The 25,367-nt window shown below is 50.2% G+C and overlaps 1 protein-coding gene across 1 annotated transcript in view; it reads right to left on the reverse strand.

Moving 5' to 3' along the window:
• Nucleotides 1-25,367, reverse strand: part of CROCC2 (ciliary rootlet coiled-coil, rootletin family member 2) — a 212,359-nt gene that overhangs the window by 9,641 nt on the left and 177,351 nt on the right. Inside the window, 3 exon segments of the mRNA XM_043522756.1 lie at nucleotides 7,092-7,292; nucleotides 16,361-16,510; nucleotides 19,264-19,704. Coding sequence (XP_043378691.1) covers nucleotides 7,092-7,292; nucleotides 16,361-16,510; nucleotides 19,264-19,704 — 792 coding nt within the window.

Here is a 25,367-nt window from a genome sequence, read left to right on the forward strand (position 1 = left end):
GGGACCGGAGATATTGGCTAGTGTCATTTGCTTGCAAGTAGCTGGGAGCAGCTTACATGCCAGAGGCTGTGCATGAACAGCCCAGGAGTGGGGGTCCTCACAGCAGAGTGGGGTAAGGCTGGCTCCTAGAGTCAAGGATTGGAGTGGCCTAGCAGATCACCGGTCTAGATAACACCAGAGGGGAGCGTCATACCCTTAGAATCCCGATGATGCACAAATGCAATGTATGCCGACAGAAATTCAGTAGATTCAGCAGCCCACTCCCACCCCACAATCTACAGCTGATTTTGCAAAAGGAAACCAAATGGGTGGCTCTATCCTCTGCAGAGCAGCACGCCCAAATCACAACTGCACACACACACGCCCATTTGCGAAGAAAACCAGGACAATGGTCTGACTACCTTGTATGAATTAAACTCCCTACTACAGTAAATGGAAAGCAGTGACACAGTTAGGGAAACAGCTGTTGGACACAGCCAGAAGTGAGTTCCTTTGGGTCAAATTCTGGACCTGACGCAAAGCCCAAGGAGCTGGACTGTATGTTGGGAAGGTGTGGTAGGAAGAAATCCTTCCCCACATCATGGAGATGATCCATGGTAGTTATCTCTGGCTGCCCCTTCTTCAGGAGGGAGAGCCTAGCAGATCTGCACCACTCTTTCCTTAGCCTCCCCCCTCCTTCCCATACACTGAGAGCTCCCATGGAGCTGTTCTCAGGGGTCCTGGGCCCCCATCCAGGGCTCTCCACATCGGCCCCACCCAACATAGTCACCTGATCTGTGAGATGGGAGCGGGGAGGAGAGCAGAGGGGGTGTGAATTGCTGACTCCTTCCACTTAATGCTCCTAGCAAAACCTTAATCCACACCCTGCAGGACATGCTTGTGTCCAGTCCATCAGGTACAGAGCTTATTTGCTAGAGCCATCCTGACCTTACTCAGAAGTCACCTACTACAGGACAGGCCCAACAAGGAAAATAACAGAACACCACTGGCCGTCACATACAGCCCCCCAGCTAAAACCTCTCCAGCACATTATCAATGATCTACAACCTATCCTGGAAAATGATCCCTAACTCTCACAGAGCTTGGGAAGCAGGCCAGTCCTCGCTTACAGACAGCCCTCCAACCTGAAGCAAATACTCACCAGCAACTACACACCACACCACAGAAACACTAACCCAGGAACCAATCGCTGTAGCAAACCTCATTGCCTACTCTGTCCCCATATCTACTCTAGCGACACCATCAGAGGACCCAACCACATCAGCCACACCATCAAGGGCTCATTCACCTGCACATCTACTAATGTGATATAAGCCATCATGTGCCAGCAATGCTCCTCTGCCTTGTACATTGGCCAAACTGGACAGTCCCTAAGTAAAATAATAAATGGACACAAATTGGACATCAGGAATGGTAACATATAAAAGCCAGTAGGAGAACACTTCAATCTTTCTGGACATTCTATAACAGATTTAAAAGTAGCTATACTTGAACAAAAAAACTTCAGAAACAGACTTCAAAGAGAAACTGCAGAACTAAAATTCAGTTGCAAATTTAACACCATTAATTTGGGCTTGAATAGGGACTGGGAGTGGCTGGCTCATTACAAAAGCAGTTTTGCCTCTCCTGGAATTGACACCTCTTCATCAATTATTGAGAGTGGACTAGATCCACCCTGATCGAATTCGCCCTGTCAACACTGGTTCTCCACTTGTGAGGTAACTCCCTTCTCTTCATGTGTCATTATATAATGCCTGCATCTGTAATTTTCACTCCATGCATCTGAAGAAGTATTTTTTTATCCACAAAAGCTTATGCCCAAATAAATCTGTTAGTCTTTAAGGTGCCACCGGACTCCTTGTTGTTTTTGTGGATAGAGACTTACATGGCTATCCCCTGATACTTACTCTTATTAGTGACTTCTTCTCTTAAGAGACCACCCCAATGTCTCCCTACATGTACTGGGCCAACTTGGCTTTAAGTCACGCTCACCTCAGTCAGAGGTAACTCCATGGATTTCAGTGAAGTGACACCAGAGCTCCATGAGTGCGACTGGGAATGTTGAGTATAGATCTGTTCCATCTTTATTACCAGATCTCCACTATTAAGTAACCAAGCCCTTGAGCAGTTGCTTCCAACAGGTATTTTATTGCCTGTTCTGTTCCTGTACAGCTCTATGGAAACCCTCAATAGAGAAAACGTTAAAAGAAACAGTTCCCCTTTTCTCACCAAGTCCCAGGCTCTGATACACCATGTTGGCTAATATCAAGGTATTCCTAAAGGGAAATTTTCCTCACCTGTTCATCTTCTTTCTTTGAGATCGTTTAAACCAGTGGTTATTGTTCCTCCCAACCAAATGTTTGGATTGGTACAGCAGATCAGAGAGAATTTCCCACTCCTAATAAAGCCCCAGATCAGAACAGATCTGGGGCCTGATTTTTACTCACGTTATCCATGCAGTTGCAAGCAAAACACATGCTCCCTTGTGCATGTAGGTTGTGTGTGCACTTAGCACAACTGCATGTGTCGGAGAGGTAGTAACGCCTATTTCGCACATGTAGTTACCAACTCTGCATACCCTTTTGGGGGTGACAAAGCATTTTTACGATTCCAACTGTGCATTGAACATTGGCTCCTATGCTTTCCTTACACAGTGTTAATGCTACAGCTTGTTGATTCGTAAGGTGCTCCAAATGAGGCACTGGCTGCCACATTAAACAAAGATATGGATGTCCCCGATGGAGAGGCTAACATCAGGATAGTCATCCCTTTCAGGCTGTCACTAACATCTGAACAGGAGCTCCCACTGCTTCCTGTGGCATCTGTGGGGTCAGTTGCATCATTCTGCCAGGCAGCTCTCAGTTTCTGTTAAGGCCCAGTTTATTTGAACAGACCTGGGAATCACAGGGTCATCGGGGCAGGGGCAGCAATGCCAAGGAAACATTCACTTCCAGAGCAGGACAATCTGTTCTGCCTCTCCCTGGGGAGAAGCTTTAAACTCTGGCTTCATGGGGACACTCACAGGGGAACCCATGAGGCCAAGCTGGCTGCATTGTCCAAGCAGAATGGAGCGGGAAGCAAGGCTGCCCTGGGGGTTAGTTCAGCCAGTGTCCAATTTGTGAGGCCCTCCTGGATTCCTTGAGGGTTCTTGATGCTGGAAAAGAGAGACAGCTTCTCTGGAGGCGACGAGAATGTTCAGCACAAGGATCTCTCAGTCCTGGGCTTCCCTACTTTGCCTCACCAACAAGAGCATGAACCTGCTGCTGGAAAACTACCGGTCGCTGAGTTAGATGGGGTGGAGTCAGACTCATGGCCAGGTTTTTGGTCTGCTGAAGGGTCTTTGCAACACTAGGGGAAACACATTCTTAGAGGTCCTGGGGTTATGTAGGGACTGCTGTAGCACCACTAAGCCACCTCCTTGCATGAGAGGCATGGCTGGGGATGAGGGGCATGGCTCCTGCTGATCCCTGGACAGCACAGTGCTCCCTACTGGCTGCTGTTAGCCAGTGTAGTTCACAGAAGCCCAGGCTGGAATAGTTTTGAACAGCCTCTGATCCCTTTTGTTTGGAGTTGTCAATATAACAGCAGCACCCAGACTGTGCCCAGCTTTGGCAAATCACAGTGAGCTCATGGGCTGCTCTGACTTTACATCAACTGGAGCCCTTTGCAGCCATCCTCACCTTTCATACCTTGACTGGGCAGATCAAGGCAGAGTGTTGCATTCTGAGACCTGCAGTGCCAGATCCCCAGGTGATGTAAATGGGTGTAGCTCCATTGGGGTCAATGGGTCGGATTCCTAGCTGGCATAAATGGGCATAGCTCTGCTGATGACAATGAGACAGATCCCCAGCGGGTGTCAATCAGCATAGCATCCCTGAAGTCAGTGAAGACTGACACTCATTGAGGCTCTGGCTGGAAGTCTCTGTGAGCTGCCCCTGAGAGGAGAGTAGCTGCAGGGCCCAGGCTGTGTTTGCTCTGCAGCGGCTCATCACAATCACTTGACAGTGGCAGGTTTCCCCACCCCATGCCCTGCCTGTCCTTCCTCCTCCTGTGAGGGAAGGGGTTTACCTTTGCAAGGCATAGTGCCTTCCTTCTCCAAGGCTCCCAGTCAGAGTCCAGTGCTTCACACTCCCTGGCCCAGCTTCTCCTGGTGGAGCACTGCAAACAGCTGGCCTACTGGAGGATCACCCTAGGGTGGGCATCCTTAGGTGGTGCAGAATTGACAAAATGTCTCTATGCCAGCCCACCTCCCTGTGGCTGGCACTGGAGATGGTGCCAGGGCATCCTTGCACCCCAGTGGTCCACAGCTGTTGCCTAGGCCCCTTCAGACTATTGGCAGCTGGTGCAGGTTAAAGCAGCCCTCACAGGGACCATCCCAATGCACAGCCAGCTCAGGGTCAGGGGGTGTGCAAAGGTGATGCAGTCCACTCGAGTTATGCCATGTGAATCTCATCTGCAGCTGAGGAGCTGGGCTGTATGGATATAAATATCAATGGTGTGTAGCCATTTCTGAGGTGAAGGAAACGGCCGATCAGCAGACAAGCATGCTGTGCAGCACTGGATGAAAGGGAAAATTTGGCCCTATGGCAAACCCATCCTCTTATGGAAAGAGCCATGAGATGACGTCTCACAGCACAGCCAATGCTCATAGCGCACAGGTAAGGACCTGTGATTGCCTCCGTCTTTCAGACAGGCAAATTGAGACACAACACAAGGAGCTGCACACAGCTCTATGTGCTGTGATCAAGTTCAGAAACCATCAGACTGGTTGGAAATGAAACAATAAAAACTATGAAACCATCAAAAAAGAGAGTTCTGAATGAAACAATGTGTGTGTGTGTTTGGGGCAAGCAGGGGAAAGGAATAGCAGCTGATTAAAGAGACAGATACTTTTAGACACCAATCTTTTTGGGTAGAGGGGTCAAAAGTCAATCTGAAACTACTTGTATTAAATTTAGAAGACGGCTTTAGCACATGGTTTGGATTTTGCTTCCCCCATCACTAAAGCTAATTAGGCCAATCCCAGAGTGCCCCTGCTGATACTGAACACATGCGTGACACAAATTATTCCTTCGAACTGGAATCAGTGCCTCAGAAAGGAACATTAGCTCCCTCTGTAAGCAGGAGAAGAAATCAGGTAGCCAAGAGGTGTGCACATGTGTGTGTGCTTATGCATTTGTGTTTGTGAGAGTTTTGGAGGAGACTACATTTGAATGAAGAGTTTTGAACTCATTATCTGGACTACATTCAAAGAATGTGAGAGCAATAATCATGTACATAAATGCAAGTGGTGGGAAGTGACTGGATAGGGGCCAAGAAAACAAAGGTTACTGGAACACACAGCCAGCGATCTCTCTCTCCCACTCACAGGATTCTGCTTGGGCTTTTGTGTTCACATGGTTATTTCTATTCCATGTTATGTGACTGTGGGAATGCACAGAGCCTGACTCTTCTCTCTCTCACAGCAGTCTGTCTCCACTGATTTCAATCGGCAGAGGTGGAAGGGAAAGCTCACATCTATACTACACTATGGCTCTGGTTCAGGAAAGTGCTTAAGCATGTGCTTGACTTCAGTGGGATTTGAGCATATGCTTAATGTTAAGTAGTGCTTTGCTGAATTGAGATGCTTTCCTGATGTGGGGTCTATATGCATGAATATACATTGTCAGAGGCAAATGTGTGTGTATGTCTGTAATATCTCTATCTACCTATCTAGAGACATGATTGTGCACACAAACAGACATGACATGATCCAAGGCAAGTGTGTGTATGTATATGATCAGTGGGGTCCACTGGCACAGCTCTCTTGACTAACAAAGCCAGGCTGATTTACACCAGCTGAGGATCTGCTCCCATGTCTGTATGCTGGTGAACACGCACATCTGCACACAAATCAGAATGAAGAAGACAACCCTTTCTCCTTGCACTCCACCTTGTATTCTCACTCAGACTCTTTGCAGATCAGAAGGGTTGGATTTCTCCCTCCCTTTGCATTAGTGGACATGATGATGCAAAGGGCAGGAGAATGCAGAATCAAGCCTGCTCTCTGGATGTATATGCTGGTAAATGCACCACTGGCAGGTTCTCATCACTTGTTTTACTGACTATTTATACTCCAGTAGTGCCCAGAGGTCCTGGCCAAGCTCAGGGCCTCGTGTGCTATGTAGACAAATGATGAGGAATACCCCAGGGGACAGGAGTGAATGATGCAGATGATGGGGAAAGCCAGGGTTTGGGGCTGGAGGAAGCAATTTTGCAGATGGAGAGAGGAGCCCAGGAGTCCAGTCTGGAAGGGAGGGAATCAACAAGTGAGTCAGAAAAAGGAAGGGGGTCTGGAGCAGGGGACTGAGAGCAGTAGATAGGTCATGGACATGGATGGGATGCAGCTCATAACAACGCCGGGTGAAGGGGTGGGTGCTGGGGGCACCAGAGCAATGAGGCAGTGGTTGAAGAGAGGGGCCGTGGAAGGTGCAAGGTCAGAGATGGAGCAATACTACAGGGAGAGCAAGGTGGAGCAAGTGGCCCTTTAGCTGAGCAAGGGCTCGAGGAGGCGGGGGGTTAGCGAGTGGGAGGGGACACCAGAGTGGAAGCTGGAGTCACTGAGGACAAGGTCAGGGATGCAGAAGAGAGCCAGGTCTCCAGGTCTAAGAGGAAAGTACTTTGGGAGGGACTGGTGCATGGTAGCTGGCAGATGGGGGATGAGAGAAGAACTGAACACTGTTGTACTACTGGGGAGGAGGAAGGTGGGGAGCAGCAGGAGGGGGACGGGTGGAGCTTTTGACCCATCTGCCTCCTACAGACCTTCACTGACTTTGCTTGTATTTCTTTTCATAGATACCTGTGAATGGACCAGATCCCCAGATGAGGTCAATCAGCTGAGCTCCACTGACCTCTTTGGGGGTCTCACTGATTTCTCCACTGAGGATCCAACCCTGGACATTGCTAGTATCATGCAGGCTGTGCACGAGTGTCTGCAGATGGAATACACAGCTCCAGGCCTGAGACAGGTTGTGCCTGTTTGCATTCTTGTGCGTCATTGCATGTGTCCAATTTAACATCCACTGGTGTCTTCACAACTCTCCCTACAGTACCTTGCTGAGGGTCTTCTTCAGGGCAGAATTGTCCTGCTTCAGCTCAAAGACCGATTGCTCCAGCTCCTTGTTCTCCCCTTCTAGGTGGGCTACAGCTCTCTGCAGTGTCAGCAGTCTCTCCTGGAGAATGTTGTTCTCATCCTGCATGTTCTGCAGCGATGCTATAGCCTCCTGCTCACTCTGCTGCTGACGTCGGACTATCTGTGACATACCCAAGAGATGGACTGTAAGGCTTTGGGGCCAGATCCCCAGCTGGGGTAACACTGCTGCATCAGGTTGGGGAAGGTGGGGACTTTAAGGAATTCTTATGCCTAGTGAGAGTTCAAATCCAGGCACCAGCTGAACAGAGCAGTTGCATTTTAGAGTTAATAACAGTGTGATGCCTGTACCTCTGTGCTCTACTCTTACAGGAAGCAACTACAAGAGTCAGACTCCTTAGAATAGCGACATGTAGGCCTATGATTTACAGACAACATTTTCAGTGTCATGTGCCTAAAGCTAGGCACCAAAAGCCATAAGTAGGCACCTAAATAAATGGTATGATTGCTATGGGAGCTAGGCCCACGGGAAATGGCCTGGGTGCCTAGGTCTGAAAAATGTTGGCCTACTCTTTTTTGGAGCAGATATCTTCTATCTGTAAAATTGCCCCTGGCACCTGGCAATACTGGAACCCGACATTCACCAGGCCAGCCTCTTGGTAATGATAGTGTCTATGGTCCAAGCGGTGAGTGTTTCATCACAGGTCGGGCCTGGTGAATATAGGCTTATTGGGACATTCAAAATGTAATTAAGGTTAAAGATACAGGGCCAGCTCTTGGCTGATGCAAAGCAGTGTGGCTCCATTGAGTTGTGCAGCATACACAGTTGTATTTCACTGTTCCAAGTAACATGGCAAAATGGCTATTGGTAGGCTACAAACTTCACAGCAGACTGCTGTGCTACATGTCACATGCGAAGGGACACCCTGTCATGAAATGGATCATGCGGCACAAGAGAACGAGATGCCACCCAACCTGTCTCCAGGCTCATTTTGTCACCTCAGTTTGGGAGGTGATGCATTTTCACACACTATTAGGCTGAAGAGGCCAACCCTTCTTTGGGATTGGTGCTGTGCAGATTGAGGCTGGTGTAAAGTGATGCAGCCACAGGAGGAAAAAATGATTACTCACCTCTCGTAACTGTTGTTCTTTGAGATGTGTTCCTCACATCCATTCCAATTAGGTGTATGCGTGCTACGTGCACAGTTGTCAGAAAGTTTTCCCCCGAGCAACACCCGTCAGGTTGGCTGTGGAGCTCCCTGGAGTGGTGCCTTCATGGCGCTCAATATATGATGACACTGCCGACCTGGTGCCTCCTCAGTTCCTTCTTGCTGGCTACTCCAATAGAGGGGAAGGCTGGCGGGTTTGGAATGGATATGAGCAACACATCTCGAAGAACAACAGTTACGAGAGGTGAGTAACCGTTTTTTCTTCTTCGAGTGATTGCTCATATCCATTCCAATTAGGTGACTCCCAAGCCGTACCCAGGCGGTGGGGTCGGAGTTAAGGAAATGCTGATTGTAGAACCACTCTACTGAAAGCTGTGTCGTCTCTGGCGTGCCGGACAATGGTGCAGTGAGAAGTGAAGGTATGCATCGAGGACCAAGTCGCTGCCCTGCAGATTTCTTGGATCGGGACTTGGGCCAGGAACGCAGCTGATGAGGCCTGGGCCCTAGTGGAGTGTGCCGTGAGAGCCGGGATTGGCACTCAGACCAGTTCATAGCACGTGCGGATGCAGGATGAGATCCAGGAGGATGTTCTTTGAGATGAGACTGGGAGTCCTTTCATCTGGTCTGCCACCGCTATGAACAGCTAGCTTGATTTTCTGAATGGCTTAGTGCACTCGATGTAGAAAGCTAGTGCTCTTCCAACATCAAGGGAGTGTAGCTGCTGCTCCCGGGTACTGGCATGAAGCTTAGGGTAAAAGACAGGCAGAAAAATGTCCTGGCTGGTATAGAAGTGCGATACTATCTTGGGAAGGAAGGCCGGGTGTGGCCTGAGTTGCACCTTATCCTTGTGGAAAACCATGTAAGGCGGTTCAGAGATGAGGGCCTTTAGCTCAGACACCCTCCTCGCAGACGTAATGGAAACCAGGAATACTACCTTCCAAGACAGATACAGGAGAGAGCACATCACCAGTGGTTCGAATGGGGGCTCCATAAGCCTGGAGAGGACCAGGTTAAGGTCCCATGCAGGGACAGGCTGCCTGATCTGAGGATGTAGGCTGTCCAAACCTTTGAGGAAGTGACCAACCATATGGTTGGCGAAGACAGATCGACCAGATGCTCCTGGGTGGAAGGCCGAGATAGCAGCGAGGTGTACCCTTATGGAAGATGCCGCCAGGCCTTGCTGTTTAAGGTGTAGGAGGTACTCTAAGATGAGGAGTACCAGTGCCTGGAGGGGGTGTGTGCGACGCTGGTCACACCAACACAAGAATCTTTTCCACTTTGCCAGATACGTGGCTCTAATGGAGTGCTTCCTGCTGCCAAGGACTTTCCTTACTCGTTCTGAGCACAGAAGTTCCATGGGGTTCAGCAATGAAGCTTCCAAGCCATGAGGTGGAGGGATCATAGGTCGGAGTGACAGAGGAGACCATGATCCTGAGTAAGTCGGGGAGGAGATGTAACATGACTGGTGTGTCCACTGACAGCTCCAGTAGCATGGTGTACCAGTGCTGGTGAGCCCACACTGGAGCTATCAGAATTACCTTTGCCCCTCCCTGAGGACCTTGAGCAGGACTTTGTGCATAAGAAGGAATGGGGGAAAGGCATAGAGCTGGCGACCTCTCCAGGATAGCAGAAATGCGTCTGTGAGGGAGCCTGGGCTGTAACGTTGGAAGGAGCAAAACATTGGGCACTTCCTGTTGTGTCGAGTGGCAAACAGGTCAACCTGGGGAAACCCCCATCTTTAGAAGACGAGGTATATGACATCCAGTTGGATGGACCACTCGTGAGTGTGGAAGGACCTGCTGAGCCAGTCCGCCAGCGTGTTCTGAACTCCAGGTAGAAAGGATGCTTCCAGGTGAATGGAGTGGGCTATGCAGAACTCCCACAGACAAAGGGCTTCCTGGCACAGGGGAGAGGAACGAGCTTCCTCTTGCTTGTTGATGTAAAACATGGCGGTGATGTTGTCCATTAGAACTGCTATGCACTGGCCTTGCAGTCGGGCCTGGAAGGCCTGGCAAGCAAGGCGCACTGCCCTCAGCTCCTTGACATTGATATGTAGGGAGAGCTTATCCTATGATCACAGGCCCTGTGTCTGGAGGTCCCCCTGATGCGCCCCCATCCCAGAGCTGATGTGTTCATAACCAGGGACAAGGAAGGTTGAGGGTTGTGGAAGGGGACTCCTCTGCACACCGCTAGGGGGTCAAGCCACCAGCGAAGGGACGTGAGGATCTGCCCTGGCACCTTGACCACTGAATTCAAGTTGTCGCACCCTGGGCAGTAGACCAAGGCGAGCCATGCCTGCAACAGTCTGAGCCGCAGCCTAGCATGCCAGGTCACTTAAGTGGAAGAAGCCATGTGGCCGAGGAGACTCAGGCACCCCCTTGCTGTTGAGGTTGGGAATTGCTGGAGGCTTTTAATTATGTCCGTGATGGCTCAGAATCGGGACTCCGGTAGAAGGGCCCACGCCTGGACCAAGTCTAACGCTTCCCCAATGAATTCTATTCTCTGGGTTGGTTCCAGGGTCGACTTCCCCAAGTTGAGGAGGAGAACCAGTCACTCAAACATGACCTGACCAAACGGATTTGGGTCTGCACCTGCGCCCTGGTGCGGCTCCTGAGCAGCCAGTCATCGAGGAGGGGTATATCTGCACCTGCTGGTGATGGTGGAAAACAGCCACAATCAACAAGCACTTGGTGAACACTCAGGGGGCTGTTGAAAGGCTGGATTGTAGGGCAGGAAATTGATAATGTTCGTGGATGACCACAAAGCGCAGGAAGTGCCTGTGTGCTGGACGGATTGCTATATGGAAGTACGCATCCTTCATGTCGAGGGCAGCATACCAGTCTCCCAAATCCAGGAAGGGGATAATAGTGCCCAGGGAGACTATGCAGAACTTCAACTTTACCATGAATTTGTTAGAGCCCACGCAGGTCTAGGATGGGTCTGAGACCCCCTTTGGCCTTGGGGATTAGGAGGTATCGGGAGTAGAATCCCTTGCCCCTTAGCTCCTGAGGAACCTCCTCCACCACTCCCATGGCGAGGAGCGCCTGCACCTCCTGGAAAGGAGGTGGGAGGGAGGATAGGAGCAGAACTGGAGACAGTATTCTGCTTCCACCATGCGGAGGACCCAGCAGTCTGAGGTTATTTGGGATCAGGCACGGTAGAAGTGGGACAAACGATTCAAAAAGGGTGGGGAAGGATCTGGGAATGAGTCTGGTGCGCTGTCCTCCGGCATCCCTTTAAAAGGCCTGCTTGGAACCCGACGATGGTTTGGTTGGGCCCTGGCCTTGTCTGGAAGGGGGTTGGAAGGCTTCCTTCTGCCCTTCCTGCCCCTTCGTCTGTAAAAGTCCAGCCTCGGCCGAGGAGGATAGGAATGCTGCTGCAGCTGTTTGGGCTTGAAATGCTTCCGTGGGTTGCTGGGGTGTGCATACCCAAGGATTTCAAAGTAACCCTTGAGTCTTTTAGGCTATGCAGCCGAGAGTCAGTCTGCTCCATAAACAGGACCGCCCCATCAAAAGGCAGGTCCTGCATTGTCTGCTGAACCTCGGGCGGTAGGCCTCATGGCAATACCTGAGGACAAGGTGCACGCTGCTGAGTCGGCAGAGTCCAGTAAGGCCTGTAAAGAGGTCTGTGCCACCGCCCTGCCCTCCTCTACTATGGCCCCAAACTCCTCCCTGGACTGAGTTGGCACAAGCTCCTGGAACTTGAGCATCGAGTTCCAGGAGTTGAAGTTATATCGGCTCAGAATTGCCTGCTGGTTGGCAATCCTGAGCTGGATCCCCCCAACCCCCGTAGAGTACACTTTACTCCCAAACAAGTCCAAGAGCTTGGCCTTCTTGGACTTGGGTGCTGGGGCCTGCTGCCCCTGCCTCTCTTTCTCATTTACAGCCACAACCACCAATGAACAGGGCTGTGGGTGCGTAAAGAGGTATTCGTACCCCTTTGAGGGCACAAAGTACTTCCTCTCAATGCCCTTGGCTGTGGGAGGTATGGAGGCCGGAGTCTGCTAGATAGTCTTGGCATTGGCCTATATAATTTTGATGAGGGGCAGAGCCACCCTTGAAGGACCTTCTGGGGCTAAAATGTCGACCACTGGGTCTTCTGACTCCACCACCTCCTCAGCTTGCAATCCCATCTTGAGTGCCACCCTGCACAGGAATTCCTGGTGGGTGCAGCTGTCTACAGGAGGCGGTCCGGAGATGGAACTGCCTGCGATGGCCTCGTCTGGGGAGAAGGATGAAGAGGCTAATGGGGGAACAGGGTTCTCCTGCCCCTCCTGCTCATCAGGAGCCTGACGACCTGTGTCACTGGTAGCCCCAGGCTCAGGAACTGGAGTTGGAGTTGGTTCTAAGTGGAGACAGGGGCACGGCGCCTCCTCGGCACCCTTAAGGGTGGGGCGACTGGCTGAGGCCTCTGGCACCCTTGGTTCAGAGGTGGCCAATTGGGAACCTTTAGACTGGGTGCCCCGGGCCTGGTGGTACACCCACGGGATCCAAAATGGCCACTGTGCTGGTCCCTGCCACTGTGCAGGCCATGGTCCTGCCCCCACCTCAGAGTGTCCATGGCCAGACTGGTGCTGGTCCTGCTCCGAATACCTAGATCCCACCTCCGAGTATGAGCACTGGGATCGGGACTGCAAGGGCCAGGGTAGAGCCAAGTGGCGCTGAGCTGGGGAGCGGTGCCACGAGGCTGGGGAGCGGTGCCGCGACCTGGAGCTACGCGGGGTCGTCAAGCAGCATCGGGACCATTGCCGGGTCCAGGACCTGCTTTGTGAAGGAGACTGACGTGCGGATCGGTGTCACGAGTGGGAGCGCTGGTGTGACCTGGAGCGGTGCCACGATTGTGAGCAGTGCTGGTACTCCGAGTGGTGCTGGGACTCGATCAGCGGTGCCAACTGCTGGATCATTTCTGGTTTGCCTCGAGATGGCGCCATACGATGCGGTACTGGAGGCTAGGCGCGAATCCTCGGCGCTGTCATGGCGATGAGGTCCCTAGCTGCCACAAAGGTGTCTGGAGTGGATGGCAGCTCCAACTCCTCGATGATGTGGGCCGGGGAGTCCAATGGCACCGGACTCGACAGTCCCCCTTGCGGGGCCAAAGTCAACTGTGCCGTCTCCACAGGCTTCGGCACTGGGTGCTCCTCACAGGGACGCACCCCATTGGCCGGTTCCAGAGGGGTAGGCCTCTGGGACAGAGAGCCACTCCTCCCTTGTTTCCGGTGCCACTTATGCGCCAGGGAGTGGTGCCAGGTCGATCCTGACAGTTTCAGTGCCAGGGAGTGGCAGTTCGCAGTTCTCTGCTACAGTCTATCCATGGTGTCGCTTCCACCACTGCTGCTGGGGCACTACGCACCGAAGAACTTGGTGCTGGGTCCTGCAGCGCCGAAGGAGGCTGAGGGCTAAGTGTCGCCTCCATAAGAAGCTGGTTAAGGCAAAAGCCTCACTCCTTTTTGGTTCTGGGTAGAAGCCCCTTACAAATCCTGCACCAATCAGTTTGGTGAGCCTCCTCCAGACACTTCAGACAAACATCGTGAGGGTTGCCCGTTGGCATGGGCTTGGAGCAGGACTTGCAGGGTTTGAACCCCTGGGACTTGGACATGAAAGCCCTCCCAAGAAAAAGCAGTCAGGATAGAGGGTAAACCCCCCAAGCCCAACTGCTACAAACTACTACTAAAATAAACTAAATACAAAGATATAAGAAACAACGAGAAAAACAAGAGCTAGGGAAACATGGAGAACTTGCTAAGCAAGACATCACAGTTCCAATGTCCTTCACTGGCGGTAAGAAGGAACTGAGGAGGCACCAGGTCGGCAGGGTCACATATTGAGCGCCATGAAGGCACCACTCCAGGGGGCTTCATAGCCGACCCGATGGGTGCTGCTAGGGGAAAAACTTTCCAATGACTGTGCACACTGCACGCACACACCTAATTGGAATCGATATGAGCAATCACTCGAAGAAGAACTGTGTCATTTTACACCACCAGAAAATGGGTCCCAACAGTTTCAGAGAGGACGGCTTTGTGGCTCCCTCAATGTTTGTATATCTGGTTTCTCTTCTGGACTTTTTCTCTTTGGGCCCAGTTCTGCTCTCAGTCCAGCAATGTATATTTGGAATAATTCTACTAGATTTACACCACACAGCTGAAACCAGAGTCAGGACCTCTATCCCTACCAGTCTACATTTGTGTCTCTATCGTGCTTCCTCTTGCTGTTTTTTCTATTCCATCTTTTGCGGTCTTCTTTCCCATAATAAATACATACAGAACAACCAATACATAATTAAATACTACCCTACATGTATATAGTGCCTTTCATCCCACAGGGTTTTACTAACCATTGTATAAACAGCTATTACTTATTTTGTTTCTTGGAAGCTGTGATGGGGCAGTGATGGGACAAGCCCCACACTGGCAATGACAGGGTTAAGGAGAGCCTGTGGACCCAGCTGACTTATGAGGAGAGGCTGAGGGAACTGGGATTGCTTAGTCTGCAGAAGAGAAGAATGAGAGGGGATTTGATAGCTGCTTTCAACTACCTGAGAGGTGGTTCCAGAGAGGATGGTTCTAGACTATTCTCAGTGGTAGAAGAGGACAGGACAAGGAGTAATGGTCTTAAGTTGCAGGGGGGAGGTTTAGGTTGGATATTAGGAAAAACTTTTTCACTAGGAGGGTGGTGAAACACTGGAATGCGTTACCTAGGGAGGTGGTAGAATCTCCTTCCTTGGAAGTTTTTAAGGTCAGGCTTGACAAAGCCTTGGCTGGGATGATTTGATTGGGGATTGGTCCTGCTTTGAGCAGGGGGTTGGACTAGATGACCTCCTGAAGTCCCTTCCAACCCTGATATTCTATGATTCTATGATTCTATGACCCCATCTGCTATACCTGCAATCAATGGCAGGTGTGGAGAGAGGAGCTGAAAGGTGGAAGAGACCTAGCCCCGGGAAGGAGAGTAGAGATCTGCTGCTTCCTTGGGGAGGGCACCAGCTCCAGATGAGAGCCTAAGGCAGCTTGTGGCATGGAGGAGCCATGTGGTGGACAGGATGACCAGGGCCAGGCAGACTGACAAAAAGGGACCAGCCTCAGGGAGGCAAGCCCAGACCACAGGGGTGGAGCCCTGGTTTTGAAGTGCACTGTTTTCGTTTTTGGTTTGGACTCACACACACCAGAAAGGGTAAGACTTCAGTGTGCCATAGGAGGGGGTTGAAGGCACCATGGCATCAGTTCCAGGAGGGGCAACACCTGACCACTCGAGACCCGCACTGGAGTGAGTTGTGTCTTGATGTGCCACAAAAGGGGGTGCTGCCTAGACAACCTGGTAAAAGGGTCAGGCACGTCTGGGGTAGAACACAGCAGCTGGTTAACAGCCTAGAGCTACACTACACAACAGTCTTGTGGGAAGTGAAGTCTACTCTATGCAGCGGATACGGCACTAGCCAACATCTACTTCCCCCAGCTGCAATTAGGCCCCTCCACTGACGCTGACTCCCCTCCTCTTGTAAAAGGGACGTAGGATCATTAATGCCCACAAGTACTTGGGGTCACAGTTTTGTGTCTCAGTGAGAGCCCAGTCTCTCCAGTGGCACATGGCCCTCTGCCCCATGGGAGGACATTTGCTTAACTAACTCTGAAGAAGGTGTGCTACCTCCTGAGCCACCAGTCCCATTTCCCACAGCATGCTGGGTTACTTGGAGGGCTCCCATCCAGCTGCTGACCCTGCTTAGCTGGATGGGAGGGTCTGAGTCTTCCCCCTCCTCCCATCTTCTTTCCCCTCCTTGTTGGCACTTCCCCCCTTGCTATGGCCCAGCTTCTCCTCAGGAATTATGTACGCTGCCTGGTGCCTCGACTGGGATCAGGGCCCCCTGTACTAGGTGCGGTACACATGCTCCATATTTAAACAAGCAAAGGAAGCAGTATTATGAGGGGGAACTGAGCCCTAGATAGGCTAAGTGACTCACCCAAGAACACACAGGAATATGTGGCAGAGCAGGGACTTGAAATCAGATCTCCCAAGGGTGCGTCTAGGGTCTTTAGCTCAAGGCTATCCTTCCTCTCTCCCCCACTCACCTCCTGCAGGTGCTTGACCTGAGCCTCCAGTTCCCTGCACCTCAGCTCCAGCTCTCCCAGCTGGTCCTGCAGCATGCGCATGGTGTCTGTCAGGCTGTGGTTCTGCCTCTTGCTGTCTGACAGTGCCTGCCGCACAGAGTCCAAGCGCTCCTGAGAAAGGAATGGGTCACTCAGAGGAAACATTCAGAACCCAGGCACTGACTGCTACCTCAGCCCTGCCAGGTCTGCCTGTTCTTGATGCCCTGCACGCGTTAGCTGGCATCCACCTGGCCCTTCATGTGCAACAAGATATATGCATTATATATCCCAGTACAGAGCTCTGTCACTGCAAGCGTACTTTAGGCCAGGTCCCCAGCTAAGGGCCAGGTCCCCAGCTGTTGGCCAGATCCCTACCTATTAGTCAAGTCCCAAGCTGAGGTGACTCGGCGTCGCTCCACTGGAGTCTGTGGGCCAGGTCCCCAGCTGGGGTGACTCACTGTCTATCCACTGTAGTCTACGGGTCAGGTGCCCAGCTGGGGTGACTCATTGTCGCTCCATTGGAGCCTATGGGCCAGGTCCCCAGCTGGGATGAATTGGCATAGTTTCATTATAGCTATGTTGGGAATCATTAAGAAAGGGATAGATAATAAGACAGAAAATATCATATTGCCTCTATATAAATCCATGGTACGCCCACATCTTGAATATTGCGTGCAGGTGTGGTCGCCCCATCTCAAAAAAGATACTGGAATTGGAAAAGGTTCAGAAAAGGGCAATAAATATTATTAGGGGTATGGAACGGCTGCCGTATGAGGAGAGATTAATAAGACTGGGACTTTTCAGCTTGGAAAAGAGATGAATAAGGGGGGATATGCTAGAGCTCTATAAAATCTGACTGATGTGGAGAAAGTGAATAAGGAAGTGTTATTTACTCCTGCTCATATCACAAGAACTAGGGATCTCCAAATTAAATTAATAGGCAGCAGGTTTAAAACAAAAAAAAGGAAGTATTTCTTCACACATCGCACAGTCAACCTGTGGACCTCCTTGCCAGAAGATGTTGTGAAGGCCAAGATTATAACAGGATTAAAAAAAGAGTTAGATAAATTCATGGAGGATAGAACAATGAGGAGTCCTTGTGGCACCTTAGCGACTAACAAATTTATTTGGGCATAAGCCACTTCATCAGAGTAAGCAGTATATATATCACGGCACATGAAAAGATGGGAGTTGCCTTTCCAAGTGGCGGGTCAGTGCTAACGAGGCAAATACAATTAAGGTGGAAGTGGCCTATTCTCAACAGTTGACAAGAAGGGGTGAATATCAAGAGAAGGAAAATCACTTTTGTAGTGCTAACAAGGCCAATGCAATCAAGGTGGACGTTGCCCATTTCCAACTGTTGACAAGAATGTGTGAGTATCAGCAGAGAGAAAATTACTTTTTGTAGTGACCCATCTACTCCCAGTCTTTATTCAGGCCTAATTTGATGGTGTTCAGTTTGCAAATTAATTCTAGTTCTGCAGTTTCTTGTTGAAGTCTATTTCTGAAGTTTTTTTGTTGAAGAATTGCCACTTTTAAGTCTGTTATTGAGTGTCCAGGGAGACTGAAGTGCTCTCCTACTGGTTTTTGAAAGTTACAGTTCTTGATGTCTGATTTGTGTCCATTTATTCTTTTGCATAGAGACTGTCCGGTTTGGCCAATATACATGGGAGAGGGGCATTGCTGGCACGTGATGGCATATATCACATTGGTAGATGTGCCGGTGAACGAGCCCCTGATGGTGTGGCTGATGCGGTTAGGTCCTATGATGGTGTCCCTTGAATAGATATGCAGACAGAGTTGGCAGGGGGGTTTGTTGCAGGGATTGGTTCCTGGGTTAGAATAATAGAATATCAGGGTTGGAAGGGACCTCAGGAGGTCATCTAGTTCAACCCCCTGCTCAAAGCAGGACCAATCCCCAACTAAATCATCCCAGCCAGGGCTTTGTCAAGCCTGACCTTAAAAACCTCTAAGGAAGGAGATTCCACCACCTTCCTAGGTAACCCATTTCAGTGCTTCACCACCCTCCTAGTGAAAAAGTTTTTCCTAATATCCAACCTAAACCTCCCCCACTGCAACTTGAGACCATTACTCCTCATTCTGTCATCTGCTACCACTGAGAACTGTCTAGATCCATCCTCTTTGGAACCCCCTTTCAGGCAGTTGAAAGCAGCTATCAAATCTCCCCTCATTCTTCTCTTCTGCAGACTAAATAATCCCAGTTCCCTCAGCCTCTCCTCATAAGTTCCCTCAGCCTCTCCTCAAACCTCAGGACAAGCTGGCTGAAAGGATTGCTAATGTTTGCAGCCATGGAGGAGAGCCAGGGCCCAGCCCCAAGCAGGCTAGGTTAATTACAGGGCTGCGCTGACATCGTGCTAAATCCACAGGTTTGTGGATTTCCAAACTGAAAGGGCCCATTCTGCCCATCTAGCCTGACCTCCAAGGGAACTCAGGCCTGCAAACTTCCCCCTGGGAGGTCCTGCAGCCAGCTGGCTTCCCTGTGATCTCTGAATGGGGCAGCTTCCCTTGGGCCATGCTTCACCCAAACATTGGTTTGTTCCAAGACGTTGCGATATTTCAGCTGGGCAAACCCCAGCGCATTGGTACCAAAGGGAGTGTTTACAAGCCCCCGTTCAGGCTGAGTTCCACCTGGTGCTGATCCCAGTGCTCCGCTCTCTGGTGGGGCACAGTGCATCCTGCAGCACAGGGTGTTTGTGGGGTGGATTGGACCCCACTGGGATGTACACTGGTGGGTTCAGCAAGTGCAATGGCCTTCCCGACTGTGTCCAAAGGGCCAGTGGCTGTGCTGATGCCTTTCCCCTGCTCAGTCCCACCCCCACATTGCCTGCTTGCCCAGTGCTGAGGAGAAGGGGGGGGACCATTACCTGGAGCACCCGGCGGTCTTGCTCCGCTGCTGTCAGAGCCTTCTGCAGCTGGCAGACGTTCTCCTGAAGGGTGGAGGACCCCATGGAGGCATCAGTCAGTGCCTGGGAAAGGCTCCATACCTTGTCCTTCAGGTGGCTCTCCTCATCCTCTTTCTGGGCCAGGGAGTGACCCAAGTGGCCCAGCTCCAGCTGCAGCTTGGCTGATTTGCTCTCACTGTCCCCCAACTGGCAGCGCAGGGCCTGGACCTGCTCCTGCAGGGCCTGGATCTTGGTATCTCGGTCCACCAGGCTGAGCTGGACACGCTGAAGTTCCCCTTCCATGGAGCAACGGCTCAGCTCCAGCTTGGTGGCCCTATTCTCGGCTGCCTCCAGGACTTCCTTCAGCCTCCGCTTGTCCGTCTCCAGCTTGATATCCTTGGCTTTCAGCCTAGTGACCTTCTCCTAAAAAACAAACGTGACCTACCTCAGCAACGTGTATCATCCTTTCCACCACTGCCTGCAGTGTGCTACCTCCTCGTGTGCGTGCCCACCCCTCCATGCTCCTCACTTGCACACCTGCTCCCCCCTAGCACACTGGCCTGCCCCTCCACACTCCCCTCGTGCACGTCGGCTCGCCCCTCTCTGCTCCTCGTTTGCACAGCAGACCGGCCCGCCCCTCCACGCTCCCCCCTCGCACGCTGGCCTGCCCCTCCACGCTTGCGCATCTGCTCCCCGCTCGCATGCCAGCCCACCCCTCCACGGTCCCCGAGCCTGCTCCTCCCTCGCATGCTGAACCGCCCCTCCATGCTTGCCTCTCACTTGCCCACCAGCCAGCCCACGAACCCGCCCCTCCACGCTCACTGCTCGTCCCCCGTGCGCCGGCCCGGACCGCCCCTCCATGTTCCTTGCTCATGCGCCTGCTCCCCCCTCACACGCCGGCCTGCCCCTCCACGCTCCCTGCTCGCATGCCTGCTTCCCCCTCACGCACTGGCCTATCCCTCCATGCTCCCTGCTTGGGCACCTGTTCCCTCCACATGCGCCAGCCCATCACACTCCCCCCACACATGCCTGCTCCCCCCCCCATGTGCCAGACCATCACGCTCCCCACTCGAGCATCTACTCCCCCCTCGCGCATGGCTCACCCCTCCACACTCCCCGCTCACGCGCCTTCTCTCCCCTCATGCATGCTGCCCCCTCCCTGTGTCAGCCTGCCCAGCTCCCCCCACACATGCTTTCCCTGACCTGCTTTGGCCTGCCTCCACCCCTCCACAGGCCAGCTCCCTGCCCTGTGCACTGCTCTGCCACACTCTCTTTAACGCATGCCCAGTTAAAAGCCAGCGGCATCCCTGCACTTGCCTAGTAGCCTGGCGCCTGGCCCACGTCCCAGTGCTGTCCAGGGATAGCCCCGGGTGCTATATTAGGAGGGTTCTTGGCTGTGTGTGGTGTCTAGAGATTGGTAGAAGGTGTGTAGGTGTGTAGTGGGGCAGGGTATGGGGGGCAAGATGGGAGGACACAGATCAAGGGCAGCTCTGGCTGGGAATCAGGCTCCCAATGTGACTGGCGATAACAGGAAGGGGAATTTGCCAGGACTGGATGATCCATGGAGTTCTGGGGGCTGTGATGGGCCTGTCCTGGGCAGCCTGGCAGCTCTGGAGTGGGAGCAATCACCAGGGCCTTGTCTAAACACAGAACAGTACCAGGGCAACTAACAGTGTGAGGTGGCACTGGTTTAGCTAGCTCACAGCAGCTGGTGCCTGTGGGGCTCTACAGAGGTGTAAACCTGGCCTGGAGCCGTGTCACGTGTCACCTGTCGCCCGGGAATAAATGTGTATGGATAAGCCCTTTCTGGAGGCACTCCGGGAGTCTCTGCACTCCCTAGAGAAGCACATTTGTCTATGGAGGCCAGCTGATCCTTAGCAGACATAGATTCATAGACATTAAGGTCAGAAGGGACCATTATGATCATCTAATCTGACCTCCTGCACAATGCAGGCCACAGAATTTCACCCACCCACTCCTGCAATAAACCTCTCACCTATGTCTGACCTATTGAAGTCCTCAAATCATGGTTTAAAGACTTCAAGGTGCAGAGAATCCTCCAGCAAGTGACCCGTGCACTATGCTGCAGAGGAAGGTGAAAAACCTCCAAGGCCTTTTCCAATCTGCCCTGGAGGAAAATTCCTTCCCAATCCCAAATATGGCGATCAGCTGAACCCTGAGCATGTGGGCAAGATTCACCAGCCAGATATCCAAGAAAAAATTCTTTGTAGTAACTCAGATCCCACCCCATCTAACATCCCATCATAGGCCATTCGGCTTTTTTACCATGAATAGTTAAAGATCAATTAATTGGCAAAATCATGTTATCCCATCATACCATCTCCTCCACAAACTTATCGAGTTTAATCTTGAAGCCAGATAGGTCTTTTGACCCCATTGCTTCCCTTGGAAGGCTGTTCCAGAACCTCACTCCTCTGATGGTTAGAAACCTTTGTCTAATTTCAAGTCTAAACTTCCCGATGGCCAGTTTATATCCATTTGTTCTTGTGTCCATATTGGTACTGAGCTTAAATAATTTCTCTCCCTCTCTGGTATTTATCCCTCTGATATATTTATCAAGAGCAATCATATCTTCCCTCAGCCTTCTTTTGGTTAGGCTAAACAACCCAAACTCCTTGAGTCTCCTTTCATAAGACAGGTTTTCCATTCCTCGGATCATCCTAGTAGCCCTTCTCTGTACCTGTTCCAGTTTGAATTCATCCTTTTTAAACATGGGAGACCAGAACTGCACACAGTATTCCAGGTGAGGTCTCACCAGTGCCTTGTATAATGGTACTAACACCTCCTTATCTCTACTGGAAATACCTTGCCTTATGCATCCCAAGACCGCATTAGGTTTTTTCACGGACATATCACATTGGCGGCTCATAGTCATCCTGTGGTCAGCCAATACTCCAAGGTCCTTCTCCTCCTCTGTTACTTCTAATTGATGCGTCCCCAGTTTATAACTAAAATTCTTGTTATTAATCCCTAAATGCATGACCTTACACTTTTCACTATTAAATTTCATCCTATTACTATTACTCCAGTTTACAAGGTCATCCAGATCCTCCTGTACGATATTCCTGTCCTTCTCTAAATTGGCAATACCTCCCAGCTTTGTATCATCCGCAAAGTTTATTAGCACACTCCCACTTTTTGTGCTGAGGTCAGTAATAAAAAGATTAAATAAGATTGGTCCCAAAACAGATCCCTGAGGAACTCCACTGGTAACCTCCCTCCAGCCTGACAGTTCACCTTTCGGTATGACCCACTGTAGTCTCCCCTTTAACCAATTCCTTATCCACCTTTCAATTTTCATATTGATCCCCATCTTTTCCAATTTAACTAATAATTCCCCATGTGGCACTGTATCAAATGCCTTACTGAAATCTAGGTAAATTAGATCCACTGTGTTTCCTTTGTCTAAAAAATCTGTTAATTTCTGGAAGAAAGAAAAGGAGTACTTGTGGCACCTTAGAGACTAACAAATTTATTTGAGCATAAGCTTTCGTGAGCTACAGCTCACTTTATCGGATGCATGCAGTGGAAAATACAGTGGGGAGATTTTATATAAACAGAGAACATGAAACAATGGGTGTTACCATACACACTGTAACGAGAGTGATCAGGTATGGTGAGCTATTACCAGCAGGAGAGAGGAAAAAAACCCCACCTTTTGTAGTGATAATCAAGGTGGGCCATTTCCAGCAGTTGACAAGAATGTGTGAGGAACAGTGGGGGGCAGGGGAGGGGGAATAAACATGGGGAAATAGTTTTACTTTGTGTAATGACACATCCACTTCCAGTCTTTATTCAAGCCTAAATTAATGGTGTCCAGTTTGCAAATTAATTCTAATTCAGCAGTCTCTCGTTGGAGTCTGTTTTTGAAGATTTTTGGTGAAGAATTGCCACTTTTAGGTCTGTAATCGAGTGACCATAGAGATTGAAGTGTTCTCCGACTGGTTTTTGAACGTTGTAATTCTTGACATCTGATTTGTGTCCATTTATTCTCTTACATAGAGACTGTCCAGTTTGGCCAATGTACACGGCAGAGGGGCATTGCTGGCACATGATGGCATATATCACATTGGTAGATGTGCAGGTGAATGAGCCACTGATCGTGTGGCTGACATTGACGACATCTTCATCATCTGGACCCATGGAAAAGAAGCCTTTGAGGAATTCCACCATGAGTTCAACTATTTCCATCCCACCATCATCCTCAGCCTGGACCAGTCCACACAAGAGATCCACTTCCTGGACCCTACGGTGCTAATAAGCAATGGTCACATAAACACGACCTATACTGGAAACCTACTGATTGCTATACTTACCTACATGCCTCCAGCTTTCATCCAGACCAAACCACACAATCCATTGTCTACAGCCAAGCTCTATGATACAACCGCATTTGCTCCAACCCCTCAGACAGAGACAAACACCTACAAGATCTCTATCAAGCGTTCTTACAACTACAGTACCCACCTGCTGAAGTGAAGAAACAGAATGACAGAGCTAGAAGAGTACCCAGAAGTTACCTACTACAGGACAAGCCCAACAAAGAAAATAACAGAACGACACTAGCCATCACCTTCAGCCCCCAACTAAAACCTCTCCAGCGCATCATCAAGGATCTACAACCTATCCTGAAGGACGACCCATCACTCTCACAGATCTTGGGAGACAGGCCAGTCCTTGCTTACAGACAGCTCCCCAACCTGAAGCAAATACTCACCAGCAACCACACAACAAAACCACTAACCCAGGAACCTATCCTTGCAACAAAGCCCATTGCCAACTGTGTCCACATATCTATTCAGGGGACACCATCATAGGGCCTAATTACATCAGCCACACTATCAGAGGCTCGTTCACCTGCACATCTACCAATGTGATATATGCCATCATGTGCCAGCAATGCCCCTCTGCCATGTACATTGGACAAACTGGACAGTCACTACGTAAAAGAATAAATGGACACAAATCAGACGTCAAGAATTAGAACATTCAAAAACCAGTCGGAGAACACTTCAATCTCTCTGGTCACTCGATTACAGACCTAAAAGTGGCAATTCTTCAACAAAAAAACATCAAAAACAGACTCCAGTGAGAGACTGCTGAATTGGAATTAATTTGCAGACTGGATACAATTAACTTAGGCTTGAATAAAGACTGGGAGTGGATGTGTCATTACACAAAGTAAAACTATTTCCCCATGTTTATTCCCCCCCCCCCACACTGTTCCTCACATGTTCTTGTCAACTGCTGGAAATGGCCCACCTTGATTACCACTATAAAAGATTTTTTTTCCCTCTGCTCTCCTGCTGGTAATAGCTCACCTTACCTGATCACTCTCGTTACAGTGTGCATGGTAACACCCATTGTTTCATGTTCTCTGTGCATATAAAATCTCCCCACTGTATTTTCCACTGCATGTATCCGATGAAGTGAGCTGTAGCTCACGAAAGCTTATGCTCAAATAAATTTGTTAGTCTCTAAGGTGCCACAAGTACTCCTTTTCTTTTTGCGGATACAGACTAACACGGCTGCTACTCTGAAATTTCTCAAAGAAGGAGATCAGGTTGGTTTGGCATGATCTACCTTTTGTAAAACCATGTTGTCCAATTTACCATTGACCTCAATGTCCTTAACTACTTTCTCTTTCAAAATTTTTTCTAAGACCTTGCATACTACAGATGTCAAACTAACAGGCCTATAGTTACCCGGATTACTTTTTTTCCTTTCTTAAAAATAGGAACTATGTTAGCAATTTAACAGTTATACTGTACAACCCCTGAGTTTACAGATTCATTAAAAATTCATGCTAATGGGCTTGCAATTTCATGTGCCAATTCTTTTAATATTCTTGGATGAAAATTATCTGGGCCCCCATTTAGTCCCATTAAGCTGTTCAAGTTTCACTTCTATCTCAGATATGGTAATATCTACTTCCATATCCTCATTCCCATTTGTCATGCTACCATTATCCCTAAGATCCTCATTAGCCTCATTAAAGACTGAGGCAAAGTAGTTGTTTAGATATTGGGCCATGCCTAGATTATCTTTAACCTCCACTCCATCCT

The sequence above is a fragment of the Chelonia mydas genome, chromosome 9 (assembly GCF_015237465.2).
Source record: "Chelonia mydas isolate rCheMyd1 chromosome 9, rCheMyd1.pri.v2, whole genome shotgun sequence".
Classification (NCBI taxonomy): domain Eukaryota; kingdom Metazoa; phylum Chordata; order Testudines; family Cheloniidae; genus Chelonia; species Chelonia mydas.